Raw genomic sequence first — 27,617 nt, 5'->3', positions numbered from 1 at the left:
TGTAGCGGCACTGGTGGGCCCTGTGGTTTCCTCCACAGCGCCAGCACGGGGCCATCCGGTTCACCCCATGTGGCGGACTCGGGGCAGCATTTCTGCTTTTAGAAGTGTCCATGCAGTGCACTGCACTCGCCAGTTTAGAGTCCTGGGTCAGTATTCGCCTGGAGTCACTGGCCGAAACCATGTAGGCCTGGCTCATTTGAATTGCTTTCTGCAGGGTGACTGTAATGTCAGCCGAGAGCAATTTGTGTAGGAGGGCTTCGTGGCCCATTCCGATGACAAATATGTCCCTTAGTGCTTCTTTAAGCTGGTCGCCAAACTCACACGGTGCAGCTAGTCTTCTTAAGTGTGCAGCATACTTGGCAATTTCTTGGCCCTCAGGTCGCCGGTAAGTGTAGAACTTACTGTGAGGATGCTTTCTTTCGGTTTTAGTTGTTCCTGTATGATTGTTACAAGTTCCTCATAGCTCTTGGTGGTTGTCTTCCCTGGGGCTAGTAAGTCCCTGACGAGACCGTAGATGGTGGGCCCACAACTGCTAAGCAGGATGGCCCTGCGTTTGTTCGGTAGTGTGGCCGGTGTGTCCCCATCCAGTTCGTTGGCTATGAAGAAATGTTCCAATCTTTCCACAAAAGCGTCCCAATCCTCCCCCTCCGTAAATTGCTGAAAGTTGCTGAGGTTAGACATGTTGAGCATGTAGTTCGAGATCCCATCTTTGTCGCCAGTTGTAGTGTATGTAGGCACCTTAAGTAATGACTCCACAAGGCAGGGTATGGTGCTTAAACTCTGCAGACTTGCAGTCCTTTATTAGCAGCTCCTGAGTACCAACAACAAGCTGTGTTCCTTTTTATACTGGGTTACCTGCTGTGTGCAGGCAATCCCTGGGTCTCCAGCAACAGCACCCTCTAGTATCCGGTAAGGTGTGTACAGTACAAGGGTACATTCAATGTTGCATATAGTGTTACAGACATCACACAGTAAACAGGCATGCATGCACAACATATACCATTGAGTGGTGCCAAACTCCCTTGTTGTCTATTTTCCAGCCCTACTTTTCTGCTTCCCAATTCCAGCTATGCATCTCTCCCCACTGAATCTATTTTATGGTTCCCATCCCCCTGCCAAGCTAATTTAAACCCCAACAGCACTAGCAAACCCTCCCGTGTGGATACTGGTCCCGGTTCTGTTGAGGTGCAGTCCATCCGTCTTGTACAGGTCCTACCTTCCTGAGAAACTGTCCCAATGCCTCGGGAATATAAAACCCTCCTGTCTGCACCATCTCCAGCCATGTATTCATCTTCTCTATCCTCCTATTTCTGTACTCACTAGCACATGGCATTGGCAGTAATGCGGAGATTACTACCTTTTTGAGGTCCTGCTTTTTAATCTCTCAGCTCCCTAAACTCTGCCTGCAGGACCTCATCTCTCTTTCTACCTATGTTATTGGTACCAATATGGACCATGACTTCTGGCTGTTCTCCCTCTCTCCCCAGAATGTCTTGCAGCTGCTCAGCGATGTCCTTGACCCTGGCGACATACCATCCTGTAGTCAAGTCTGCAGCTGCAGAAATGCCTGTCTGCTTCCCTGACTATCGAAATCCCTACAACTATTGCTCTTCTATTCTTCTTCCTCTCTCTTCTCTCCTTTCCCTCCCCCCCCGCCGTGCAGCTGAGCCATCTGTGTTGCCATGGACTTGGCTGTGGCTGCACTCCCCAGCGGCACCATCACCCTCACCAGTACTCTGAACAGAATACTGGTTGGAGAGCGAGATGCACTTGGGAGACTCCTACACTAGCTGCTTAGTCCTCCTCTTCTGTCTTGTGGACATCCACTTCCTCCCTGCCTGCGTGCACTTGAGCTGTGGGTGACCATCTCTAGATACGTGCTATCCACAAAATTCTCAGTCTCGTGGATGTGACTTCAGTCGCTGCTCAAGTACCGAAACGCAGAGCTCAAGTTACTGCAGCTGGAGACACCTCCTGAACACGGTCGTCCAGGCTACGCGAAGCGTCCAGGATTTCCTACATGCCACAGGATGTGCACTCCATGTGACTGAGCTGCCCTGCCATGCCTCTAGTTAATTGACTATAAATTAAACTATGAAATAAACTTGACACTAAAAAACACTCACCGGCAACTCACCAATCTGCTCCTTCCCTTGTGCCAACGTAACTTTTTGTTTCTGACGTCACTCCTGCATTAAGTGGCTATCGGCTCTCTGCCTGCTGACGCTGTTCTGGTCTGTGCTGTCTCTGGGCCTCCCGCTCGCTGCCGCCATGCTCCGGTCTGCCCCTCTTTCTTCCCCCTCTTCTCCAAATCCCCACTCTTTCCAAGTTTAAGTCCATTCCCTTTAAGACTGCTCTGTGCAGACCACACTGCTTTGAAAAACTGTTGACTTTTATACTGTTGCTACACCCAATTTACAAGTGTTGACTTAGCTCCCCTATTCTCTGTGATTAACACCTATTCAAGACGAAACACTTGCAGCTGACTGTTGCTTTTATGGGGTTGGGGTTAAGCACACTGTTACAGCACAGAAGGAACTTAACTTTGGATTAAGTATAGTATATCTGATCTGGTACCACTTAATGCTAACATTGGTATTCAACATTCGTCTTTCATTCCCAGCACTGAACAAATATTAAAAGTAAGATATTTACATACATTCTTCTGGTCAATTTTTTATTGATACAATACTTTGTTTTTATCATATGAAGCATACATCTGCCTTCATTTTATAGCAAACATTCCAAAGACTATAAGAGGCCGAAATTGCTTTTACCGATATTTAAGATTTTTCTCCGCCCCAATCCATGGGGCGGATCTTGTGGCGATATTCGCCTCTTTGACTTCTATTTCCGGTCGGGGCGGTGTTGAGGGGTGGAAGTGCACTTCGGTTGGGTCGGACGTCCCAAAGAGTCAACAACATCGTGCTGCTGTGTTACAACGTCCCTCCCCTTCAGTTAAAGTGCAGGGCCGTTGCGAACTCTGCATTTAATTTACTTAGACCCACTGGGCCATCGGGGCGTTTTGGCCGGGCCAGCGGCCTGGCACCCAATAGGGGGTGCTGGGCTGTTTGTTGGTGGCCTGGCCAAACCCGTGGCCACTGTTGTCGGGTCGACCTTGGAGACACCGGCCCAGGAACACGCTGCTTCCCGCAGGGGAAAGCTGCCAGTGGCACCGACCAGCGCTGGCGCCACTCCTGCAGGGCAGTTTCCCACTGGGGTCAGTAAGGACATTGCTGTCGGTCGGCATGTGCCGGATGGCGACAATACTGGCGGCGCGAAAACCGTTCCTGCCGCTCCCGACCCGAGGGCAATTTCGGATCTGTCTGCCCTCGGTCAATGAGGCCTATCTGCTCATTGCTCCAATGGAGCTTAAGGAGGGGGGGCAATTTTGGCCCCTTAGTATCTCCATCAGAATTCCTTCAGGGGTTGGTTTTATTGGCAGCCTTCTGTTAGTTCACTATTATTGGTTTTGGTGTAAAAGTAAAAAATTGGCTTTGCAGCAGTGTAAGACAACTCAAACTGGTTTCATACCTAACTCAAGATGCTGAACGGACACTGGTATGTTGCTTATTGTGCATTACAATAATATGAAAGAATTTGCATTTATCTAGCACCTTTCATGAATTCGAAACGTCCCAAAGTGCTTATGAAATTTGCAGTACTTTTGAAGTATGATCATTATTGTGATGTAAGGAAATGCAGGAGCCAATTCACTCACAGCAAGGCTCCATAAATAGTAATGAGATTAATGACTGGATAATCTCTTGGTGATTTTGGTTGAGGGATAAATATTGGCCAAGACACTGAGGAAATTCCCTTTCTCTTTCAAACATTGGGATATTTTACGTCCACTTAAGAGGACAGATGGGGCCTTGGTTCAACATCTCATCCAAAAGTAATTAAACTATTACAGTATATTATGGTCTGAGATTAAATATAATTATTAATATTCTTCCTGTATTCCAGCTTACACTACTTTTAGCTGCGACTTCTCCATGGATTGTGTCCAAGTTATTCATAAGTCTGAGCCAGTTAACACGATCCTTTCTGTCTGGTTCCTCATTTTTCTTTTTCTGCCTGGCCAGCTATTTGCACAGACAACTCTCTGTTCTCTATCCCTTATACCACCTGCAAGGTTTTTGAATTAAAATTGCAGTGAAGGTTCCTGAGATGATACGTGATCCTAAGATTGTAGAATTTTTTGTTTTCTAAAGGGACTCGATCCTCTTTTAGAACTCATCAAGGAGTTCTTCGAAATTGGCAGGAAAGAAATTAGCTCAAAATGCTATACATTAATTTAGTTTGCCATTTTTCCCATTGGTAGGAAAATCAAGTCTTTAATTTTATGCAACAATTAGCATTCATTAATGCAAAACCTGCAGCTCAGAGTGGTCGTCATTTGCAGGTTATTTAATAGTGCTATTCATCGAAATCCAACATCCTGTGCAGCTTAGCGTGTTTTCACTTGCAGTCAAATGTTTTCAAACAGACTACTGCATAAGGAAATTGTTTTTGAAAATTATCTTTTGAGTATTATTTCTGTAGGCAGGGAATTGGCAAGCCCTGTTAGTCTATGATCATTTGCACTGCAGTTTTTGAACTCTGTTTCAAAAACGTTCATGATAGGTTGCAGAAAATATATATATATTTTTTTAAGTAATTTAGTTTGAATCGCTTTTTCATTCTTATGGCTCTCTGACTGTGAGTTCTCCACCCACGACCTACCAATAGTGTTTTCTCTAATTGCTATTTGGCGTACTAACATTATTTTGGAAACTTGCTTTGGAAAAAAATGATACAAAAGACTTCCTAATAGTTTATTTTCATTGTGTTTCATTTTACTTACTGTGTATATGATGGATCAAAACTTTTTTTAAAAACCCACAGGAGACACTACAGCAGCTAATTATGATGTCTCTTCCAAATGTCCTTGTCCTGGGCCGAACCCCTCTCACAGGTAGGTTCTTCAATTAAATATTTGTATTACATCCATATGACATGACAAAGCAATTGTGATTTAAAAATAAACTTAAACTGGACAGAACCCATCATTTTTGTGGCAAAAGTTGCTTGATGATTTGGTGACTGTAAATGTACTAACATTTCAAACAGTCAGTGGAACAGACACATTCAATCTGGCTGAACCAATAAAGGAATTCTTTTGCAAGAATACCATTATATCCTGACTAACAAAATTCCCTGCAAGGTGTGAGTTCTGTTCTGCTCTCAGGTTGCTTGCCGATTTTGCAAGGCATGCCTGTAACTTTAAAGGATTTGCATGGCACAAAGACAAGTCTGATTTAGCTCTGCGTGAAAGTTAAGAGTCAGTGGATTGGAAATTTGTGTCACCTAAATACTACATTGCATTACGAAGGTTTACAAAAGACATTAATGCAAAACTTCTGCTAGTTATCGAACTATGTAGAGCTATTTTCAAAGATAGTATTTCCAAACATGTGAACTGATTTGATCTTTGTTTTCTAAGTAATGTACTCCATATCTTGCTGTTTTTCATTGCTTCGATGTAGTATTCTCCCTATAAGTAAATTGATTAGTTTTAACCTCATATGTAATGTGGTACGTAATGTCCTTTTGAGGGAGACAGGAAAACATGGTATCTCTGCATTATATTGCCACAATTGGGAACATAGCAATAGGAGTAGGTTATTCAGCCCTCAAACCTGCTCTGCTATTCAGTTAGCTCATGGCTGATCAGTACCTCAATTCCATTTACCTCACTTAGCTCCCTATCTCTTGATACCCTTACCTAACAATTTATCGATCTCCATCTTGAAAGCTTCAATTGTGCCAGCATCCACAACTTTCGGGGGAGATCATTTCAGATTTCTACTGCCCTTTGTATGAAAAGGCCTCGGTATTATTCAAGTGAATCTGCACTGAACCCCTTTCAAAGCCAATATATCCTTCCTGAGGTGCGATGCACAAAACTGAATGCAGTACTCCACATGCCGTCTGACCAAGGCTTTATGCAACATAATGTCCTCCCCTTTGTAATCCAGCCCTCTTGCGATAAAGGCCAACATTCCTTTAGCGGTTTTGATTGCTTTTTGTATCTGTCTACTAACTTTAAATGATTGTGTACTTGCTCCTTTACAGTTCCTAATTTCTCACCATTCAGAAATCTTTCTTGGGTCTAAAGTGGGTGGCCCCACACTTGCCCACATTAATCTCCATCTGCCATAGTTTTGCTTGTGCACTTAATCTGTCCATATCCCTTTGCAGCTTCCTGCTCCCATCTGCACTATTTACTATCTCTCCTAAGATGTCATTACTAATCCCTTGCTGTTGTTCCACACATGGCATGTATAGCAACGTTATGGCTTTCTCTGTTTCACTTCTGACTTTGTCAGTTCTGGAAACACTTTTTTCCTGGTGCTGGACTGCTTGTCTGCCTTGGACATATTTTATTTCACACATGGATGATCTGTTAGGTCCGCTTTTTGGGACTGGATGAGGAGGGGAAGTATCAACGGAGACCGCACAGAGCAGGTCCAGATGGGAGAAGTGGGAGGAGGAGGCCATCTCACTGGGGATCCTACCCACAATGGGTTTTCAGGGAATACTTTTCGTACCTCAACTTGACCAAGCAAACGTGTGAGGGATCTGTGTTTCACCTGCTGCAGCCACAAATGGAGCTCCAAACCAGTGTATAGACAGCTTAGCCCTTGGCTTTTATGCCACTGGGGTGTTCCAGGCTGCAGCTGGTGTCTTGCAGTTTGCTGTTTGCTGCTGCGTCAGGGAGGTAACCAAGACTCACTACTCCAGGCTCCAGGAGGAACACCCACATTGCCTTCCTCATAGACTGAGCAAAGCAGGGACGGGAGAACTCTGGGCTTTGCATGCATTGCTTGCTTCTCCAGAGTCCAAGGGACCATAGACTACACTCACGATAAACTTCCTGGACCTGATGGGCTACATTCTAGGGTTTGGAAAGAGATGGCTATAGAGATAGTGGATGCATTGATTGTCATCTTCCAAAGTTCTACAGATTGGAAGGTAGCAAATGTAACCCTGCTATTTAAGAAAGGAGGGAGAGAGAAAACGGGGAACTACAGACCAGTAGTAGGGAAAATGCTAGAATCTATTATTAAGGACATGGTGACAAGGCACTTAGAAGAGAATAGTAACATTGGGAAGAATCAACATGGATTTATGAAAGGAAAATCCTGTTAGAGCTTTTTTCAGCACCTCCAATGTTTCCTCATAGCCAAAATTCTCCAGTCCAGGCAACATTCTTGTAAATGTCCTCTGCATCCTTTCCACTGCAATCACATCTTTCCTGTAATGTGGTGACCAGAACTGCACACAGTACTCCAGTTGCGGCCTAACCAGTGTTTTATACAGTTCAAGCATAACCTCCTTGCTCTTGTATTCCATAGAAAATGGGAGCAGTAGTAGGCCATTTGGCCCTTTGAGTCTGCACAGCCATTCAATATGATCATGGCTGATCCTCTATCTCAACACCATATTCCCACTTTTCCCCCAAACCCCTTGATGCCTTTTGTTTCTAGAAATCTATCTATCTCCCTCTTAAATATATTCAGTGACTTGGCCTCCACAGCCTTCTGTGGTAGAGAATTCTACAGGTTCACCACCCTCCTGAGTGAAAAAGTTTCTCCTCATCTCGGTCCTAAATTTCCTACCCTGTATCCTGAGACTGTGACCCCTTGTTCTAGACTTCCCAGCCAGGTGAAACATTCTCCCCGCATCCATTCTATCCAACCCCGTCAGAATTTTATACGTTTCAATGAGATCCCCTCTCATTCTTCTAAACTCTAGTGAATACAGGCCTGGTCGACCCAATCTCTACTCATACGACAGTCCTGTCTCGACTAATAAAGGCAAGTATTCCATATGCCACTGAACCACCTTATCTACCTGGCCTGCTACTTTCAGGGATCTGTAGACCACTTTCAAAGCTGCTGAGCCCCTTAATACTTCCTCTCTCACTGGAGTCGGAGAGGCGGAAGTTCCGGCGGCAGAGAGTCGAGAGGCCTATAAAGGCCAGTGAGACCAGGAGCTCGGGGAGTCGGAGAGGCAGGAGTTCCGGCGGCAGAGAATCGAGAGGCCTATAAAGGCCAGTGAGACCAGGAGTTCGGGAAGTTGGAGAGGCAGGAGTTCCGGCGGCAGAGAGTCGAGAGGCCAGCGAGACCAGGAGTTCGGGAAGTTGGAGAAGCAGGAGTTCCGGCGGCAGAGAGTCGAGAGGCCTATAAAGGCCAGTGAGACCAGGAGCTCGGGAAGTTGGAGAGGCAGGAGTTCCGGCGGCAGAGAGTCGAGAGGCCAGCGAGACCAGGAGTTCGGGAAGTTGGAGAGGCAGGAGTTCCGGCGGCAGAGAGTCGCGAGGCCTATAAAGGCCAGTGAGACCAGGAGTTTGGGGAGTTGGAGAGGCAGGAGTTCCGGCGGCAGAGAGTCGAGGCCTATAAAGGCCCAGCTTGTGCAGCTGCTGCAGGGAGGCAAAAAAGTAGAAAGAAATCGGAAGGTGACGTCACAGCCGAGGGGGTAAGTGATTGATGAGTAGTTTTTCTTTTTCTTTATCAGTAAGTAACCTTTAGCACTGTTGTTGCCAAATTAAGCTTATCTAAGGGTTAAGTCAATGGCAGGACAGCTCGGACACGTGTTATGCTCCTCCTGTACTATGTGGGAAGTCAGGGACGCTTCTGGTGTCCCTGACGACTATGTGTGCGGGAAATGTATCCGTCTGCAGATCCCAACAGACCGCATTGCGGCACTGGAGCTGCGGGTGGATTCACTCTGGAGCATCCACGATGCTGAGAATGACGTGAATAGCGCGTTTAGCGAGTTAGTCTTACCGCAGGAAAAGGGTACACAGCCAGATAGGGAATGGAAGACCAACAGGAAGAGTAGTGCAGGGGTCCACTGCGGTCATCTCCCTGCAAAACAGATGCACCGTTTTGGGTACTGTTGAGGGGGATGACTCATCAGGGGAGAGGAGCAGCAGCCAAGTCCATGGCACCATGGGTGGCTCTGCTGCACAAGAGGGCAGGAAAAAGTGAGAGAGCGATAGTGATAGGGGATTCAATTGTAAGGGGAGTAGATAGACGTTTCTGCGGCTGCAACCGAGACTCCAGGATGGTATGTTGCCTCCCTGGTGCAGGGGTCAAGGATGTCTCGGAGTGGGTGCAGAACATTCGAAAAAGGGAGGGTGAACAGCCAGTTGTCGTGGTACATGTAAGTACTAACGATATAGGTAAAAAACGGGATGAGATCATACGAGATGAATTTAGGGAGCTAGGAGTTAAATTTAAAAAGTAGGATCTCAAAAGTAGTAATCTCAGGATTGCTTACCAGTGCCACGTGCTAGTCAGAGTAGGAATCGCAGGATAGCTCAGATGAATAAGTGGTTTGAGCAGTGGTGCAGCAGGGAGGGATTCAAATTCCTGGGGCATTGGAACCGGTTCTGGGGGAGGTGGGACCAGTACAAACCGGACGGTCTGCACCTGGGCAGGACCGGAACCAATGTCCTTGGGGGGGGGGGGGGGGGGGGGGAGGAAAGTGTTTGCTAGTGCTGTTTTGGAGGAGTTAAACTAATATGGCAGAGGGATGGGAACCTATGCAGGGGGACAGAGGGAAACAAAATGGAGACAGAAGCAAAAGATAGAAAGAAAAGTAAAAGTGGAGGGCAGAGAAACCCAAGGCAAGAAACAAAAAGGGCCACTTTACAGCAAAATTCTAAAGGGTCAAAGTGTGTTAAAAAGACAAGCCTGAAGGCTCTGTGCCTCAGTGCGAGGAGTATTCGGAATAAGGTGGACGAATTAACTGCGCAGATAGCAGTTAATGGATACGATGTGATTGGCATCACGGAGACATGGCTCCAGGGTGATCAATGCTGGGAACTCAACATCCAAGGGTATTCAGCATTTAGGAAGGATAGACAGAAAGGAAAAGGAGGCGGGGTGGCATTGCTGGTTAAAGAGGAAATTAATGCAATTGTAAGGAAGGACATTAGCTTGGATGATGTGGAATCGGTATGGGTGGAGCTATGGAATTTCAAAGGGCAGAAAACGCTAGTGGGAGTTGTGTACAGGCCACCAAACAGTAGTAGTGAGGTTGGGGACAGCATCAAACAAGAAATAAGGGATGTGTGCAATAGAGGTACAGCAGTAATCATGGGAGGCTTTAATCTACATATTGATTGGGCTAACCGAACTGGTAGCAATGTGGTGGAGGAGGATTTCCTGGAGTGTATAAGGGATGGTTTTCTAGACCAATATGTCGAGGAACCAACCAGAGAGTTGGCCATCCTCGACTGGGTGATGTGTAATAGAAACATAGAAAATAGGTGCAGGAGTAGGCCATTCAGCCCTTCTAGCCTGCACCGCCATTCAATGAGTTCATGGCTGAACATGCAACTTCAGTACCCCATTCCTGCTTTCTCGCCATACCCCTTGATCCCCCTAGTAGTAAGGACTTCATCTAACTCTTTTTTGAATATATTTAGTGAATTGGCCTCAACAACTTTCTGTGGTAGAGAATTCCACAGGTTCATCACTCTCGGTGAAGAAGTTTCTCCTTATCTCGGTCCTAAATGGCTTACCCCTTATCCTTAGACTGTGTCCCCTGGTTCTGGACTTCCCCAACATTGGGAACATTCTTCCTGCATCTAACCTGTCTAAACCCATCAGAATTTTAAACGTTTCTATGAGGTCCCCTCTCATTCTTCTGAACTCCAGTGAATACAAGCCCAGTTGAGCCAGTCTTTCTTGATAGGTCAGTCCCGCCATCCCGGGAATCAGTCTGGTGAACCTTCGCTGCACTCCCTCAATAGCAAGAATGTCCTTCCTCAGGTTAGGAGACCAAAACTGTACACAATACTCCAGGTGTGACCTCACCAAGGCCCTGTACAACTGTAGCAACACCTCCCTGCCCCTGTACTCAAATCCCCTCGCTATGAAGGCCAACATGCCATTTGCTTTCTTAACCGCCTGCTGTATCTGCATGCCAACCTTCAATGACTGATGTACCATGACACCCAGATCTCGTTGCACCTCCCCTTTTCCTAATCTGTCACCATTCAGATAATAGTCTCTGTCTCTGTTTTTACCACCAAAGTAGATAACCTCACATTTATCCACATTATACTTCATCTGCCATGCATTTGCCCACTCACCTAACCTATCCAAGTCGCTCTGCAGGCTCATAGCATCCTCCTCGCAGCTCACACTGCCACCCAACTTAGTGTCATCCGCAAATTTGGAGATACTACATTTAATCCCCTCGTCTAAATCATTAATGTACAGTGTAAACAGCTGGGGCCCCAGCACAGAACCTTGCGGTACCCCACTAGTCACTGCCTGCCATTCTGAAAAGTCCCCATTTACTCCTACTCTTTGCTTCCTGTCTGACAACCAGTTCTCAATCCATGTCAGCACACTACCCCCAATCCCAGGTACTTTAACTTTGCACATTAATCTCTTGTGTGGGACCTTGTCGAAAGCCTTCTGAAAGTCCAAATACACCACATCAACTTGTTCTCCCTTGTCCACTCTACTGGAAACATCTGCAAAAAATTCCAGAAGATTTGTCAAGCATGATTTCCCTTTCACAAATCCATGCTGACTTGGACCTATCATGTCACCTCTTTCCAAATGCACTGCTGCTATGACATCCTTAATAATTGATTCCATCATTTTACCCACTACCGATGTCAGGCTGACCGGTCTATAATTCCCTGTTTTCTCTCCTTTTTTAAAAAGTGAGGTTACATTGGCTACCCTCCACTCGATAGGAACTGATCCAGAGTCAATGGAATGTTGGAAAATGACTGTCAAAGCATCCGCTATTTCCAAGGCCACCTCCTTAAGTACTCTGGGATGCAGTCCATCAGGCCCTGGGGATTTATCTGCCTTCAATCGCATCAATTTCCCCAACACAATTTCCCAACTAATAAGGATTTCCCTCAGTTCCTCCTCCTTACTAGACCCTCTGACCCCTTTTATATTCGGAAGGTTGTTTGTGTCCTCCTTAGTGAATACCGAACCAAAGTACTTGTTCAATTGGTCTGTCATTTCTTTGTTCCCCGTTATGACTTCCCCTGATTCTGACTGCAGGGGACCTACGTTTGTCTTTACTAACCTTTTTCTCTTTACATATCTATAGAAACTTTTGCAATCCGTCTTAATGTTCCCTGCAAGCTTCTTCTCGTACTCCATTTTCCCTGCCCTAATCAAATCCTTTGTCCTTCTCTGCTGAGTTCTAAATTTCTCCCAGTTCCCGGGTTTGCTGCTATTTCTGGCCAATTTGTTTGCTGCTTCCTTGGCTTTAATACTAGCCCTGATTTCCCTTGATAGCCACGGTTGAGCCACCTTCCCCTTTTTATTTTTACGCCAGACAGGAATGTACAATTGTTGTAGTTCATCCATGCGGTTTCTAAATGTCTGCCATTGCTCATCCACAGTCAACCCCTTAAGTATCATTCGCCAATCTATCCTAGCCAATTCACGCCTCATATCTTCAAAGTTAGCCTTCTTTAAGTTCTGGACCGTGGTCTCTGAATTAACTGTTTCATTCTCCATCCTAATGCAGAATTCCACCATATTATGGTCACTCTTCCCCAAGGGGCCTCGCACAACGAGATTGCTGATTAATCCTCTCTCATTACACAACACCCAGTCTAAGATGGCCTCCCCCCTAGTTGGTTCCTCGACATATTGGTCTAAAAAACCATCCCTTATGCACTCCAGGAAATCCTCCTCCACCGTATTGCTTCCAGTTTGGTTAGCCCAATCTATGTGCATATTAAAGTCACCCATTATAACTGCTGCACCTTTATTGCATGCACGCCTAATTTCCTGTTTGATGCCCTTACCAACATCACTACTACTGTTTGGAGGTCTGTACACAACTCCCACTAACGTTTTTTGCCCTTTGGTGTTCTGCAGCTCTACCCATATAGATTCCACATCATCCAAGCTAATGTCCTTCCTAACTATTGCATTAATCTCCTCCTTAACCAGCAATGCTACCCATCTCCTTTTCCTTTTATTCTATCCTTCCTGAATGTTGAATACCCCTAAATGTTGAGTTCCCAGCCCTGATCATCCTGGAGCCACGTCTCTGTAATCCCAATCACATCATATTTGTTAACATCTATTTGCACAGTTAATTCATCCACCTTATTACGGATACTCCTTGCATTAAGACACCAAGCCTTCAGGCTTGTTTTTTTAACACCCTTTGTCCTTTTCGAATTTTGCTGTACAGTGGCCCTTTTTATTCTTTGCCTTGGGTTTCTCTGCCCTCCACTTTTCCTCATCTCCTTTCTGTCTTTTGCTTTTGTCTCCTTTTTGTTTCCCTCTGTCTCCCTGCATTGGTTCCCATCCCCCTGCCATATAAGTTTAACTCCTCCCCAACAGCACTAGCAAACACTCCCCTTAGGACATTGGTTCCGGTCCTGCCCAGGTGCAGACCGTCTGGTTTGTACTATCCTGCGATTGCTACTCTGACTAGCATGTGGCACTGGTGGCAATCCCGAGATTACTACTTTTGAGGTCCTACTTTTTAATTTAGCTCCTAGCTCCTTAAATTCGTTTCGTAGGACCTCATCCCTTTTTTTTAAACCTATGTCGTTGGTACCAATGTGCACCACGACAACTGGCTGTTCTCCCTCCCTTTTTAGAATGTCCTGCACCCGCTCCGAGACATCCTTGACCCTTGCACCAGGGAGGCAACATACCATCCTGGAGTCTCGGTTGCGGCCACAGAAACGCCTATCTATTCCCCTTACAATTGAATCCCCTATCACTATCACTAATGAGAAGGGACTAATTAACAATCTTGTTGTGCGACGCCCCTTGGGGAAGAGGATCAACTGGGCCTTTATATACTGGAGTTTAGAAGGATGAGCGGGGATCTCATAGAAACATACAAGATTCTGACGGGACTGGACAGGTTAGATGTGGGAAGAATGTTCCCGATGTTGGGGAAGTCCGGAACCAGGGGAACACAGTCTTAGGATAAGGGACAGGCCATTTAGGACTGAGATGAGGAGAAATTCTTCACTCAGAGTTGTTTATCTGTGGAATTCCCTGCCGCAGAGAGTTATTGATGCCAGTTCATTGGATATATTCAAGAGGGAGTTAGAAATGGCCCTTACGGCTTAAAGGGATCGAGGGGTATGGAGAGAAAGCAGGAAAGGGGTACTGAAGGAATGATCAGCCATGATCTTATTGAATGGTGGTGCAGGGCCGAATGGCCTACTCCTACACCTATTTTCTATGTTTATGTCGTCTAATATTTCACACTTCTCCTCCCTCATAGCTCAGACTCATAACTCCTTAAAGAGCTTAACAAGGTGGAAAAGTGGACACGAAGTGTTGGGGTGAACGGAAAGCATGTTAAAAGGCAACTGTATGGATGGCCTTAACTTTGAACACATGGATGTCCATGTGCTCCTTGCATTCATTAGGTTATTCAGAGGTGATGTTAGGAAGCACCTCCTTTACAAAGGGAGTGGAAATCTGGAATTCTCCCCAAAAGCTGCTGAGACTAGGTTAATTGAAAATGTCAAAACTGAGATTCATAGATTTTTGTTGAGCATGGGTATTAATGGTTACGGAACTAAGGCGGGTAGATGGAGTTAAGGTACAGATTAGCCATGACCTAATCGAATGGCAGAATAGGCTTGAGGTGCTTACTCCTGTTTCTATAGTGCTGAAGACTCGTGCTCCAGAACTAGCCACGTCTCTAGCTAAGCTGTTCCAGTACAGCTACAACACTGGTATCTACTCGACAAAATGGAAAACTGTCCAGGTATGTCCTGTCCACAAAAAGCAAGACCAATCCAATCCGGCCAATTACTGCCCGATCAGTCTACTCTCAAAAATCAGCGAATAACAGAAGGTGCCGTCGACAGTGCTATCAAGCGACACTTACTCATCAATAACCTGCTCACCAATGCTCATTTTGGGTTTTGCCAGGACGACTCGGTTCCAGACCTCATTACAGTCTTGGTACAAAGATGGACAAAAGAGCTTAGTTCCTGAAGTAAAGTGCCTTTGACGTCAAGGCAGCATTTGACTGAGTATGGCATTAAGGAACCCTAGTAAAATTGAAGTAAATGGGAATCGGGGAAAACTCTGATACCGGAGTCATACCAAGTACAAAGAAGAATGGTTGTGGTGGTTGGAGGTCAATCATCTCAACCCCAGGAAATCGCTGCAAGAGTTCCTCAAGGCAATATCTTAGGCCCAACCATCTGCAGCTGCTTCATCAATGACCTTCCCTCAATCATAAGGTCAGAAGTCTGGATGTTCGCTGATGATTGCAGTGTTCAGTTCCATTCACAGCTCCTCAGATAATGACAAAAGAAAAATACTGTGCATGCTGGAAATCTGAAATTTAAAAAAAGAAAATGCTGGAAATACTCAGCAGGTCAGGCAGCATCTTTGGAGAGCGAAACAGAGTTAACATTTCAGGTCGATGACCCCCATTGACCTAAAACGTTAACTCTGTTTCTCCTTCCACAAATGCTGCCTACCTGCTAAGTATTTCCAGCATTTTCTATTTGTATCCTCCGATAATGAAGCAGTCTAAGCCCGCACGCAGCAAGCCCTGGACAACATTCAGGCTTGGGCTGATGAGTAGCAAGTAACATTCCCGCCATACAAGTGCCAGGCAAGACCATCTCCAACAAGAGAGAATCTAACCACCACCCCGTGGTATTGTTGAATTCCTCACCAATAACATTCCTGGGGCTCACCATTGACCAGAAACTTAACTGTACTGCCATATAAATTCTGTCTGTGCCACTTCTCTTGACCCCTCCACAGTCTCTAAATTTCATCTGGACGAGCAGAAATTTCTTCCAATTAAATATTGGGAAGATTGAAGCCATTGTTTTTGATTCCCTAGCCACTGACTCCATCCCTCTTCTTAACATCTTTGAGGCTGAACATCACTGTTCGCAACCTTGGTGTCATATTTCACCCTGGAATGAGCTTCCGACCATATATCCATGGCCTAACTAAGATCGCCATTTTCCACCTCTAACATCTCTGTCTCCACCCTTGCCTCAGCTCATCTGTTGCTGAAACGCTCATCCATGCCTTTTCTACCTCTAGACTTGACTATTCCAACGCACTCCTGGCTGGCCTCCCACATTCTACCCTACGTAACATAGAAACATAGAAAATAGGTGCAGGAGTAGGCCATTTGGCCCTTTAGAAACATAGAAACATAGAAAATAGGTGCAGGAGTAGGCCATTCGGCCCTTCTAGCCTGCACCGCCATTCAATGAGTTCATGGCTGAACATTCAACTTCAGTACCCCATTCCTGCTTTCTCGCCATACCCCTTGATCCCCCTAGTAGTAAGGACCTCATCTAACTCCTTTTTGAATATATTTAGTGAATTGGCCTCAACAACTTTCTGTGGTAGAGAATTCCACAGGTTCACCACTCTCTGGGTGAAGAAGTTCCTCAGCATCTCGGTCCTAAATGGCTTACCCCTTATCCTTAGACTGTGACCTCTGGTTCTGGACTTCCCCAACATTGGGAACATTCTTCCTGCATCTAACCTGTCTAACCCTGTCAGAATTTTAAATGTTTCTATGAGGTCCCCTCTCATTCTTCTGAACTCCAGTGAATACAAGCCCAGTTGATCCAGTCTTTCTTGATAGGTCAGTCCCGCCATCCCGGGAATCAGTCTGGTGAACCTTCGCTGCACTCCCTCAATAGCAAGAATGTCCTTCCTCAGGTTAGGAGACCAAAACTGTACACAATACTCCAGGTGTGGCCTCACCAATGCCCTGTACAACTGTAGCAACACCTCCCTGCCCCTGTACTCAAATCCCCTCGCTATGAAGGCCAACATGCCATTTGCTTTCTTAACCGCCTGCTGCACCTGCATGCCAACCTTCAATGACTGATGTACCACGACACCCAGGTCTCTTTGCACCTCCCCTTTTCCTAATCTGTCACCATTCAGATAATAGTCTGTCTCTCTGTTTTTACCACCAAAGTGGATAACCTCACATTTATCCACATTATACTTCATCTGCCATGCATTTGCCCACTCACCTAATCTATCCAAGTCGCTCTGCAGCCTCACAGCATCCTCCTCGCAGCTCACACTGCCACCCAACTTAGTGTCATCCGCAAATTTGGAGATACTACATTTAATCCCCTCATCTAAATTATTAATGTACAGTGTAAACAGCTGGGGCCCCAGCACAGAACCTTGCGGTACCCCACTAGTCACTGCCTGCCATTCTGAAAAGTACCCATTTACTCCTACTCTTTGCTTCCTGTCTGACAACCAGTTCTCAATCCATGTCAACACACTACCTCCAATCCCATGTGCTCTAACTTTGCACATCAATCTCTTGTGTGGGACCTTGTCGAAAGCCTTCTGAAAGTCCAAATATACCACATCAACTGGTTCTCCCTTGTCCACTCTACTGGAAACATCCTCAAAAAATTCCAGAAGATTTGTCAAGCATGATTTCCCTTTCACAAATCCATGCTGACTTGGACCTATCATGTCACCTCTTTCCAAATGCACTGCTATGACATCCTTAATAATTGATTCCATCATTTTACCCACTACCGAGGTCAGGCTGACCGGTCTATAATTCCCTGTTTTCTCTCTCCCTCCTTTTTTAAAAAGTGGGGTTACATTGGCTACCCTCCACTCTATAGGAACTGATGCAGAGTCAATGGAATGTTGGAAAATGACTGTCAATGCATCCACTATTTCCAAGGCCACCTCCTTAAGTACTCTGGGATGCAGTCCATCAGGCCCTGGGGATTTATCTGCCTTCAATCGCATCAATTTCCCCAACACAATTTCCCGGCTAATAAGGATTTCCCTCAGTTCCTTCTCCTTACTAGACCCCCCGACCCCTTTTATAACCGGAAGGTTGTTTGTGTCCTCCTTTGTGAATACCGAACCAAAGTACTTGTTCAAATGGTCCGCCATTTCTTTGTTCCCCGTTATGACTTCCCCTGATTCTGACTGCAGGGGACCTACGTTTGTCTTTACTAACCTTTTTCTCTTTACCTATCTATAGAAAGTTTTGCAATCCGTCTTAATGTTCCCTGCAAGCTTCTTCTCGTACTCCATTTTTCCTGCCCTAATCAAACCCTTTGTCCTCCTCTGCTGAGTTCTAAATTTATCCCAGTTCCCAGGTTCGCTGCTATTTCTGGCCAATTTGTATGCCACTTCCTTGGCTTTAATACTATCCCTGATTTCCCTTGATAACCACAGTTGAGCCACCTTCCCTTTTTTATTTTTATGCCAGACAGGAATGTACAATTGTTGTAGTTCATCCATGCGGTCTCTAAATGTCTGCCATTGCCCATCCACAGTCAACCCCTTAAGTATCATTCGCCAATCCATCCCAGCCAATTCACGCCTCATACCTTCAAAGTTAGCCTTCTTTAAGTTCTGGACCATGGTCTCTGAATTAACTGTTTCATTCTCCATCCTAATGCAGAATTCCACCATATTATGGTCACTCTTCCCCAAGGGGCCTCGCACAACGAGATTGCTAATTAATCCTCTCTCTCATTACACAACACCCAGTCTAAGATGGCCTCCCCATTAGTTGGTTCCTCGACATATTGGTCTAAAAAACCATCCCTTATGCACTCCAGGAAATCCTCCTCCACCGTATTGCTTCCAGTTTGGTTAGCCCAATCTATGTGCATATTAAAGTCACCCATTATAACTGCTGCACCTTTATTGCATGCACCCCTAATTTCCTGTTTGATGCCCTCCCGAACATCACTACTACTGTTTGGAGGTCTGTACACAACTCCCACTAACGTTTTTTGCCCTTTGGTGTTCTGTAGCTCTACCCATATAGATTCCACATCATCCAAGCTAATGTCCTTCCTAACTATTGCCTTAATCCCCTCCTTAACCAGCAATGCTACCCCACCTCCTTTTCCTTTTATTCTATCCTTCCTGAATGTTGAATACCCCTGGATGTTGAGTTCCCAGCCCTGATCATCCTGGAGCCACGTCTCCGTAATCCCAATCACATCATATTTGTTAACATCTATTTGCACAGTTAATTCATCCACCTTATTACGGATACTCCTTGCATTAAGACACAAAGCCTTGTGGTGAGCCTGCACCACCATTCAATATGATCATGGCTGATCATTCAACCTCAGTATCCCATTCCTGCTTTCTCTCCATACTCCTTGATCCCTTTAGCTGTAAGAGCTACATCTAACTCCCTTTTGAATATAATCTAACGAACTGGCCTCAACAACTTTCTGTGGTAGAAAATTCCACAGGTTCACAATTCTCTGAGTGAAGAAGTTTCTCCTCATCTCGGTCCTAAATGGCTTGCCCCTTATCCTTAGACTGTGACCCATGGGTTCTGGACTTCCCCAATATCGGGAACATTCTTCCAGCATCTAACCTGTCCAATCCCGTCGGAATTTTATATGTTTCTATGAAATCCCCTCTCATCTTTATAAATTCCAGTGAATATAAGCCAAGTCGATCCAGCCTTTCGTCATGTGTCAGCCCTGCCATCCCAGGAATCAGTCTGGTGAGCCTTCGCTGCACTCCCTCAATAGCAAGAATGTCCTTCCTCAGATTAGGAGACCAAAACTATACACAATATTCAAGGTGTGGCCTCACGAAGGCCCTGTACAACTGCAGTAAGACATCCCTGCTCCTATACTCAAATCCTCTTGTTATGAAGGCCAATATGCCATTTGCCTCCTTCACCGCCTGCTGTACCTGCACGCCACCTTTCAATGACTGATGTACCATGGCACCCAGATCTCATTGCACCTCCCCTTTCCCTAATCTGTCACCATTCAGATAATATTCTGCCTTCCTGTTTTTTCCACCAAAGTGGATAACCTCACATTTATCTACATTATACTGCATCTGCCATGCATTGCCCACTCACCTAACCTGTCCAAGTCACCCTGCAGCCTCTTAGCATCCTCCGCACAGCTCACACCGCCACCCAGCTTAGTGTCATCTGCAAACTTGGAGATATTACATTCAATTCCTTTGTCTAAATCATTAATATATATTGTAAATAGCTGGGGTCCCAGCACTGAACCTTGCCGTACCCCACTTGTCACTGCCTACCATTCTGAAAAGGACCCGTTTATTCCCACTCTTTGCGAGGCTGCCCGTGTCCTAACTCGCACCAATTCCGTTCACCCATCACCCCTGTGTGTAAGTGGTCAGTGTACGGTTATTTCCCGAGGTTTTCAAGGCCTCGCTATAGAGTCCAAATACGTAAGGGTTTTTACTTGGCAGTAACCGGTGCCAAATCGGCCCTGCCTTGCTTGCTGTGCTACGGGTTGGTTTTCCGCAGAGACTGCCAATAGGTGTCTCTCAGTTATCCAATCTGTTGTTTATGATTTAACACCCGCTTATAGCAAGCACACTAACCCTGTCCTTATCTTCCAGCGAAAAGAATTAGAATGGATTGTCTTATAGTGAGACACAGATCAACATTTCAATTTCAAAATTACACAAGGTTTATTACAACAGATCATCACCTCCACTCAACTCACCAGATGCTTGTGAAGTAGAACCACACAGTGCAGTAATACCTAGTAAAACAGTGCACTTCCGATATTAGCCTTACAACAGCCCAACCCTCCCCGTGGGCTAAACCCTCCCAGGACCCCCCTAACTCTAAACCCCCCTCTAGTTTGGTTAGGGCACACTGACACCCCCGACGCACTTTTGTGCATTGGTTGGTGAGCATGTAACTATTGAGTTCTCACCCAATCCGCCCTTCCTTGCGCGCTGGTCCTTCCTCAGTGGTTCGACTCTACGGCCCCGTGCTTGACTGAAGCATGCGAGATCCAGGTTGAAGTTGAAGTCCATTGGGCTGGAAAAGCGAGGCTTTGCTCTTGGTCCTTATCCTTGAGGGTTTTTTTTTTTAATTTCAAAATATTCTTTATTCATATAAAAATTTGCACAGTACATTTGGATGCTGATGGCAGTTCCGTTCAATACATTTGCTTGCTTTACATTTCGAGGTACAATTCAGTACAATCCAGGATACATTGTAATGCAATCATCAAATTACATTACATGTGGCACTATACGGTACATGGAATGGGTGAGGGTACAGTTACATTTCTTTGCAACATACATTACTAAACGGAATTTGCATTACACATGGCACTACATAGATGTTTTCAGATCATGGTGCTCTATGTATACAAAAAGGTTACAAGTACAGCCCGAGGGGAGTTTTATACTGATTCCAGCCCCTGGGTTTACCGTGGCGGAAGGGCTTTAAACTGTGGCTCTTCCCTACCGTGCCTTTGAGGCAACTGCACCAATTTTTAGTGCGTCCCTCAGCATGTACTCCTGGATCTTGGATTGCGCCAGTCTGTAACACGCAGACATGGACATCTCCTTGCTCTGGAAGACCAGCAAGTTTCGGCAAGACCAAAGAGCGTCTTTGACCGAGGTGATGGCCCTCCAGCAGCAGGTGATGTCTGTCTCAGTGTGTGCCCCTGGGAACAGCCCGTAGAGCAGAGTCCTGTGTTACGGAGCTGCTTGGGATGAACCTCAACAGCAACCACTGCATCTCCTTCCAGACCTGCCTTGCAAAGGGGCAATCCCGAAGGAGATGGGTAACAGTCTCGTCCACACCACAGCCAACTCGGGGACAGAGTGCTGTGTCTCTGAAACCCTGGCTGTGCATGAAGGATCTGATGGGTAGGGCCCTCCTCACCGCCCACCAAGCTAAATCTTGGTGCTTGTGTGAAAGCTCTGGCGATGAGACGTTCTGCCAAACGAGTTCAGTCTGCTCGGGGAACCATCCGACCGGGTCCACCCTCCTTTTTGTAGGGCGTCCAGGACCTTACGTGCCGACCACTGCCTTATGGCCTTGTGGTCAGAGAGGTTTTTTCTGAAAAAGTTTTCCACAAAGTACAGGTGGACAGGTATGGTCCAACCGGTGGGGGCGTTTCGCGGCAGCGTGGCCAGACCCATTCTTTGCAACACTGGGGACAGATGGAACCTCTGACACTTGGTGTTTGCATACCGGGGGTCTGTGCACAGCTTGATGCAGCCGCACACAAAGGTGGCCATCAGGATAAGCGCCACTGTCCAGAGATTTGTACATCGTGTCTCTGCGGACATGGTCCATTTTGGACCTCCAGACAAAGTGGCAGACGGCCCGGGTGACTGCCGTAGCACAGGAGCGTGAGATGGGCCAGACCTGCGCCACGTACAACAACACTGAGAGCACCTCAATCCTGATGACCAGGTTCTTTCCTGCAATGGAGAGAGGGAGCGCAGCTTCCACCATCCCAGTTTTTGTTTCATTTTGGCGATACGCTCTTCCCAGTTTTTGGCGCACGCCCCGTCTGCTCTGAACCATATTCCCAACACCTTCAGGTAATCTGGCTTAACGGTGAAGGGAATAAAGTATCGGTCGGCCCAGTTGCTAAAGAACATGGCCTCGCTTTTGCTGCGATTGACCTTCGCTCGCGAGGCCAGTTCAAACTGGTCGCAGATTGTGAGCAATCTGCGGACCGACTGCAGATCCGAGCAAAAGATGGCGACGTCGTCCATGTACAGGGAGGTCTTGACCTGAGCGCCTCCGCTGCCTAGGATCGTCACCCCTCTAATGCCCGCATCCTTCCTGATGGCAAAGGGCTCGATACAGCACACAAACAAGACACAGGAGAGAGGACAGCCTTGCCTGAATCCAAATCTGATCGGAAAGCTTTCAGTTTCCCACCCGTTGATTAGAACTGCACTACTGATGTCTGTGTAGAGCAGTTGGATCCAATTGCGGATACCCTCCACAAACCCCATTTTGGAGAGGACGTCCATCAGCTACTTGTGCGATATCCTGTCAAAGGCCTTCTCCTGGTCTAAGCTGATTAAGCAGGTGTCCACCCTCCTGTCCCGCACGTAGGCGATTGTATCCCTGAGTAGCGCGAGGCTATCCGAGATCTTCCTGCCGGTGACAGCGCAGGTCTGGTCCGGGTGAATCACCAGCTCAAGAGCAGACTTGACCCTGTTGACGATGACCTTTGACAGGATCTTGTAGTCCACATTGAGCAGCGAAATGGGCCGCCAGTTTTTGATTTCCTTCCTCTCCCCCTTCTGCTTGTAGATGAGGGTGATGATGCTTTTCCTCATCGATTCTGATGTGCTGCCGGCCAGAAGCATACCCTTGTACACTTCCAGCAGGTCTGGGCCCATCCAGTCCCACAGAGCCGAATACAACTCGACTGGTAAGCCGTCTCTTCCGGGAGTTTTATTCAACTCGAAGGACCGGACGGCCTTTGTCAGCTTGTCCGGAGTTAGCGGGTGGTCCAGACTCCTGCTCGCTGTCGTCTAAGACCTCCGAGATAGACGACAGGAAAGACTGGGAGGCCGCACGGTCTGTGGGCTTGACGTCATACAGCCTGGCATAGAAGGATTTGCTGATCCTCAGCATGTCAGGCTGTGAAGACGTCACAGAACCGTCTTCTTCCTTTAGGCTGGTGATCACAGAGCTCCCCCTGTGTACCTTTTGGAAGAAGAAACGCGAACACGTCTCATCCTGCTCGATGGAGCGGACTCTGATTTTGGAGGACTCTGAGGCAAAGAGCGAGGCTTGCTGGACCTTCACCAATTCGAGTTTCTCCGTGGCATCAATCCCCATCGACTGCAGCAGGAGCAGGTTTTGCATACTCTTCTGGAGTTGGAACAATTCCCTCTGTCTCCCTCTCGCCTCCTGAACACCTTTGAGGGTGAAGAACCTCTTGATGTTCGACTTGATTGTTTGAGGGATGGGCAAACGTGCCTTCACGTAAGATGCAATAGAACGAAGATCGAGCTTCCAAAATGCTCGACAGTTAATCCACAATTCTGACTGGGTTTGGATGATTCTGTTGCCTCTGGGGAACCTTTCTGGCTTCTTCAGATCGTATCTGGGATATGCTGGACTCTGAACAAAACCAGCCGATCGATCTCTGCAGGCTTCCCAAGTGAGTGTTAAGTGGCCTATTGCTGGACCGTTGTGGAGACAATGCAGGTGTCGGTTTTGTCCTAGCACCTTGCTCTCTTCCCTAGATAACTTGGCTCCACACACAAGAGTCCCTTGGCCTCCCTAAGAGCATCTAGCTCTGACGTCATTGGCCGCTGGCAGGCCAGTGTTCAGATTAACATTTGACCAGACCTAACTTCTCTCTCCAGTTTCTGTGGGAGAGGTCCGCCCCCACTTGTTTTTCCCAGCAACAGGTTTCTTCCTAATCCAGACAAGCCATCTCATGTCACAGTATTTCAAAAATCCTTTTCAGGGTGTACAGCCAACAGGGATATAAACATAACAGTCCAGAGTTGACTTTGTCGACTTAAACTGACCTACATTGGCTCCTAGTTAAGCAATGCCTCGATTTCAAAATTCTCATCCTTGTTTTTAAATTGGTACATGGCTTCGCCCCTCCCTGTCTCTGTAATCTTAGTAATCTTATTGAGCCCCCGCCCCCCCAAAATATCTGTGCTCTTCTAATTGTGGCCTCTTGAGCATCCCTGATTTATAATTGTTCAACCATTGGTGGCGTGCCTTCTGTTACCCAAGTCCTAAGCTCTGGAATTCCCTGACTAAACCTCTCTGCCTCTCTATCTCTCTTTCCTCCTTCAAGATGCTCCTTAAAACCTACCTCTTTGCACAAGCTTTTGGTCACTTACCCTAATTTTTCCTTATGTGGCTTGGTGTCAATTTTCTTCTTATAATACTCCTGTGAAGTACCTTGGGACGTTTTACTATGATAAAGGTGCTATATAAATACAGTTTTGTTGTCGGCTACAAGAGCAGGTCAGATGCTGGTTATTCTGCAACAAATGACTCCTCACCTGACTCCCCAAAGCCTTTCCACCATCTACAAGGCACAAGTCAGGAGTGTGATGGGATACTTTCCACTTGTTTGGATGAGTGCAGCTCCAACAATGCTCAAGAAGCTCGACATCAGCCAGGTCAAAACAGCCTGCTTGATTGGCACCCCACCACCACCGTAAACTTTTAACTCCCTACACCACTGAGACACCATGGCTGCAGTGTGCACCATCTACAAGATGCACTGCAGCAACTCGCTGGGGTGGGAGACCATAGGTTAAGGATGATTAATCAAGGGTGGAGGAAAGGCAGTTGTTGAAGAAATCATTGCTGAAGGACCATTGATATGACTATTTGGCCATTCAGTGTCAGACAGGTATTACAACATGGGTCATTGAAAGAATTTTAGGCTAGGAGGAACTGCAGCCAAGAGGACACGAGGTTGAGGTTGAAGCATTGTGGAACATGGGGTGTGAGAATACTGGGATCTGTGAATATTCAGTGGGGTCTAAGGTTAAAGTTTTAGGATGGCTGGGCTCTGGCAGGACTTGTGGGAGAAGGAATTTGAGATGTGAGACTTGGTAGCACTGGGCAAGGAGACTGATATCTGGTAGTACTCTGGGGGAAATTGCCTGGAGACTGGGAGGACAGTGATGTGGGGAACTTTGGGGAATCTAGGGTCTTTGAGCACTTTGAATGAAATTGGAGCCACTGGATAAACTTTAAGTACTGATCACAGTGGTTGGAGTGTGGGACCAGTACGTGGTGGCTGTTGTGTGGAAGTAATGGGGTTGACTGGGTTGTGGAAGTATATGGGTGTAGGTGTACTGACAGTGGACTGGGCACATTATTCAGCAATGAGTTCCATTTTGAACCTCATTCACTGAAGATGTTCTAGCTGTAGCGACATTAATGTCAATTAACTAATCCCATTACATGACAAACCAAAAGCCCACACTAACATATTTCTAAAACAATTTCTGGAAAAAAATTTGGTACCGGACTGTTTGGGGGCAGTAACACTCACGAGGCGCGAGACTTTGCACCAGGCGCAGAAGTCTCACCTCTCGCGAGAAATTGGGTTACCGTCCCTGAAAGGAAGTGGAGCGCTCCACTTTCTTTCTGGGGCAGTAGCGAGGCGGATGTCTCCGGAGCGAGGCGTAGTGCTACATACTGAGCCGTGTAATGCTACCACGTAGGAGGGTCTCTTCCCTGAATTAAAGGGAAGGGCCCAAGCTGTATACTCTGCAGCAAAAAAAGGGACCTATCTGGACCACCGGGGTGCCGCATCAACAGCCCGGCATTCGAGCAGAGTGGATTGACCGATCGTGGCACAGACCCCACGTTCAATGCGCAAACGAGGCGCACAAAACATTGGCTTTTTTTTCAATTACGGCACACCTCCCCCCATTAACTTTTGCTCCATGTGCAGCCGGCTACCCAGTCACGTCCTCTGAAGCTGTCGCTGTACTCGCCCAGTATAGCTTCAGGGGGTGATACCCAATTTAGGGTCCAGGGTGCTACACACGGTGATGACGTCAGCATTGCCGGCACAGTGGAGCGGGGTGCTTTGGGTTACCTCCGCTGCTGAACTCCCGCTGAATTTAGCGAAGGTTGTAGCCACGTCCGGTCACAAAGTCGTTTGCAGTCACGGGAGGCGCAGATGACCCGAATCTCTCCATCTTTCTCTTAAATTACAGCTGACAACTGGACTTGTAATGCTTTTATCCACTCAAAAGGAAATTCTGTAGACCGCTTTCCTCACTCTGCTGGGAAAAAATTAACATATGGTATCCAATCAACAGGACAGGGGTTTGTTGTAATTGACAACGGCCTTGAATTTACTTGGTTAGTTACGCTGCTTATATGCTGATTTAAAAAAAAATGATGTCCCCTGCTCGACTCCAGAGGGAGTTACACATAAGTTTGTTGGTTATGCTAATTTGCATTGCAACTGGTGCAAGCTCTGGTGTAAGTCACACATATAAGTAGAATGAGCAGCTCAGCCCCCAGGGCAGCAAAGACCAACTTAATAACTGAGTTGCAACCAAGTACTTTAACTTGAGTCCCAGGCTCTCAAAACAAAACAAAACGTTTTCCAATGTTATACAACACTGTACAGGTAACTGAGTAAGAATAGCATTTTATTCTCAATTGTTTAATTTTGTTAAGTTTCTTATGTTATGTGCATTTACAACATACGAAAGAGGAGCAGGAGTAGGCAACCTGGCCTCTCGAGCCTGCTCTGCCATTTAATAAGATCATGGCTGATCTGATCATGGACTCAGTTCCACTTCCCTGCCCGCTCCCCATAACCCTTTATTCCCTTGTCACTCAAAAATCTGTCTATTTCCGCTTAAATATATTCAATGACCGTGCCTCCACAGCTCTCTGGGGTAGAGAATTCCATAGACTTACAACCCTCAGAGAAGAAATTCCTCCTTATCTCAGTTTTAAATGGACGGCTCCTTATTCTGAGACTATGTCCCCTAGTTTTAGTTTCCCCTATGAGTAGAATTATGCTCTCTGCATCCACCTTGTCAAGCCCCCTTATTATCTTAGATGTTTCGATAAGATCATCTCTCATTCTTCTGAACTCCAATGAGTAGCGACCCAACCTACTCAATCTATCTTCATAAATCAACCCCCTCATCTACGGAATCAACCTAGTGAGCCTTCTCTGAACAGCCTGTAAGTATATCCTTCCTTAAATACGAAGACTAAAACTGTACGCAGTACTCTAGGTGTGGCCTCAGCAAAACCAGTACAGTTGTACCAGGGCTTCTCTGCTTTTA

General features: G+C 46.4%; 1 protein-coding gene across 10 annotated transcripts in view; it reads left to right on the top strand.

Annotated features, from left to right (window-relative positions):
* The window catches only part of LOC139273137 (girdin-like), a 375,708-nt gene that overhangs the window by 114,741 nt on the left and 233,350 nt on the right, over window positions 1-27,617 (top strand). For all 10 annotated transcript variants that reach the window (XM_070889592.1, XM_070889593.1, XM_070889591.1 and 7 more), the window contains one exon: window positions 4,891-4,960. In XM_070889592.1, the coding sequence (XP_070745693.1) occupies window positions 4,891-4,960 (70 nt within the window). The remainder of the gene's footprint in view (window positions 1-4,890; window positions 4,961-27,617) is intronic.

The sequence above is a fragment of the Pristiophorus japonicus genome, chromosome 9 (genome assembly GCF_044704955.1).
Source record: "Pristiophorus japonicus isolate sPriJap1 chromosome 9, sPriJap1.hap1, whole genome shotgun sequence".
Lineage (NCBI taxonomy): Eukaryota > Metazoa > Chordata > Chondrichthyes > Pristiophoridae > Pristiophorus > Pristiophorus japonicus.
Note: the sequence above shows the minus strand (reverse complement) of the source record. Positions and strands in the feature narration are given on the sequence as shown.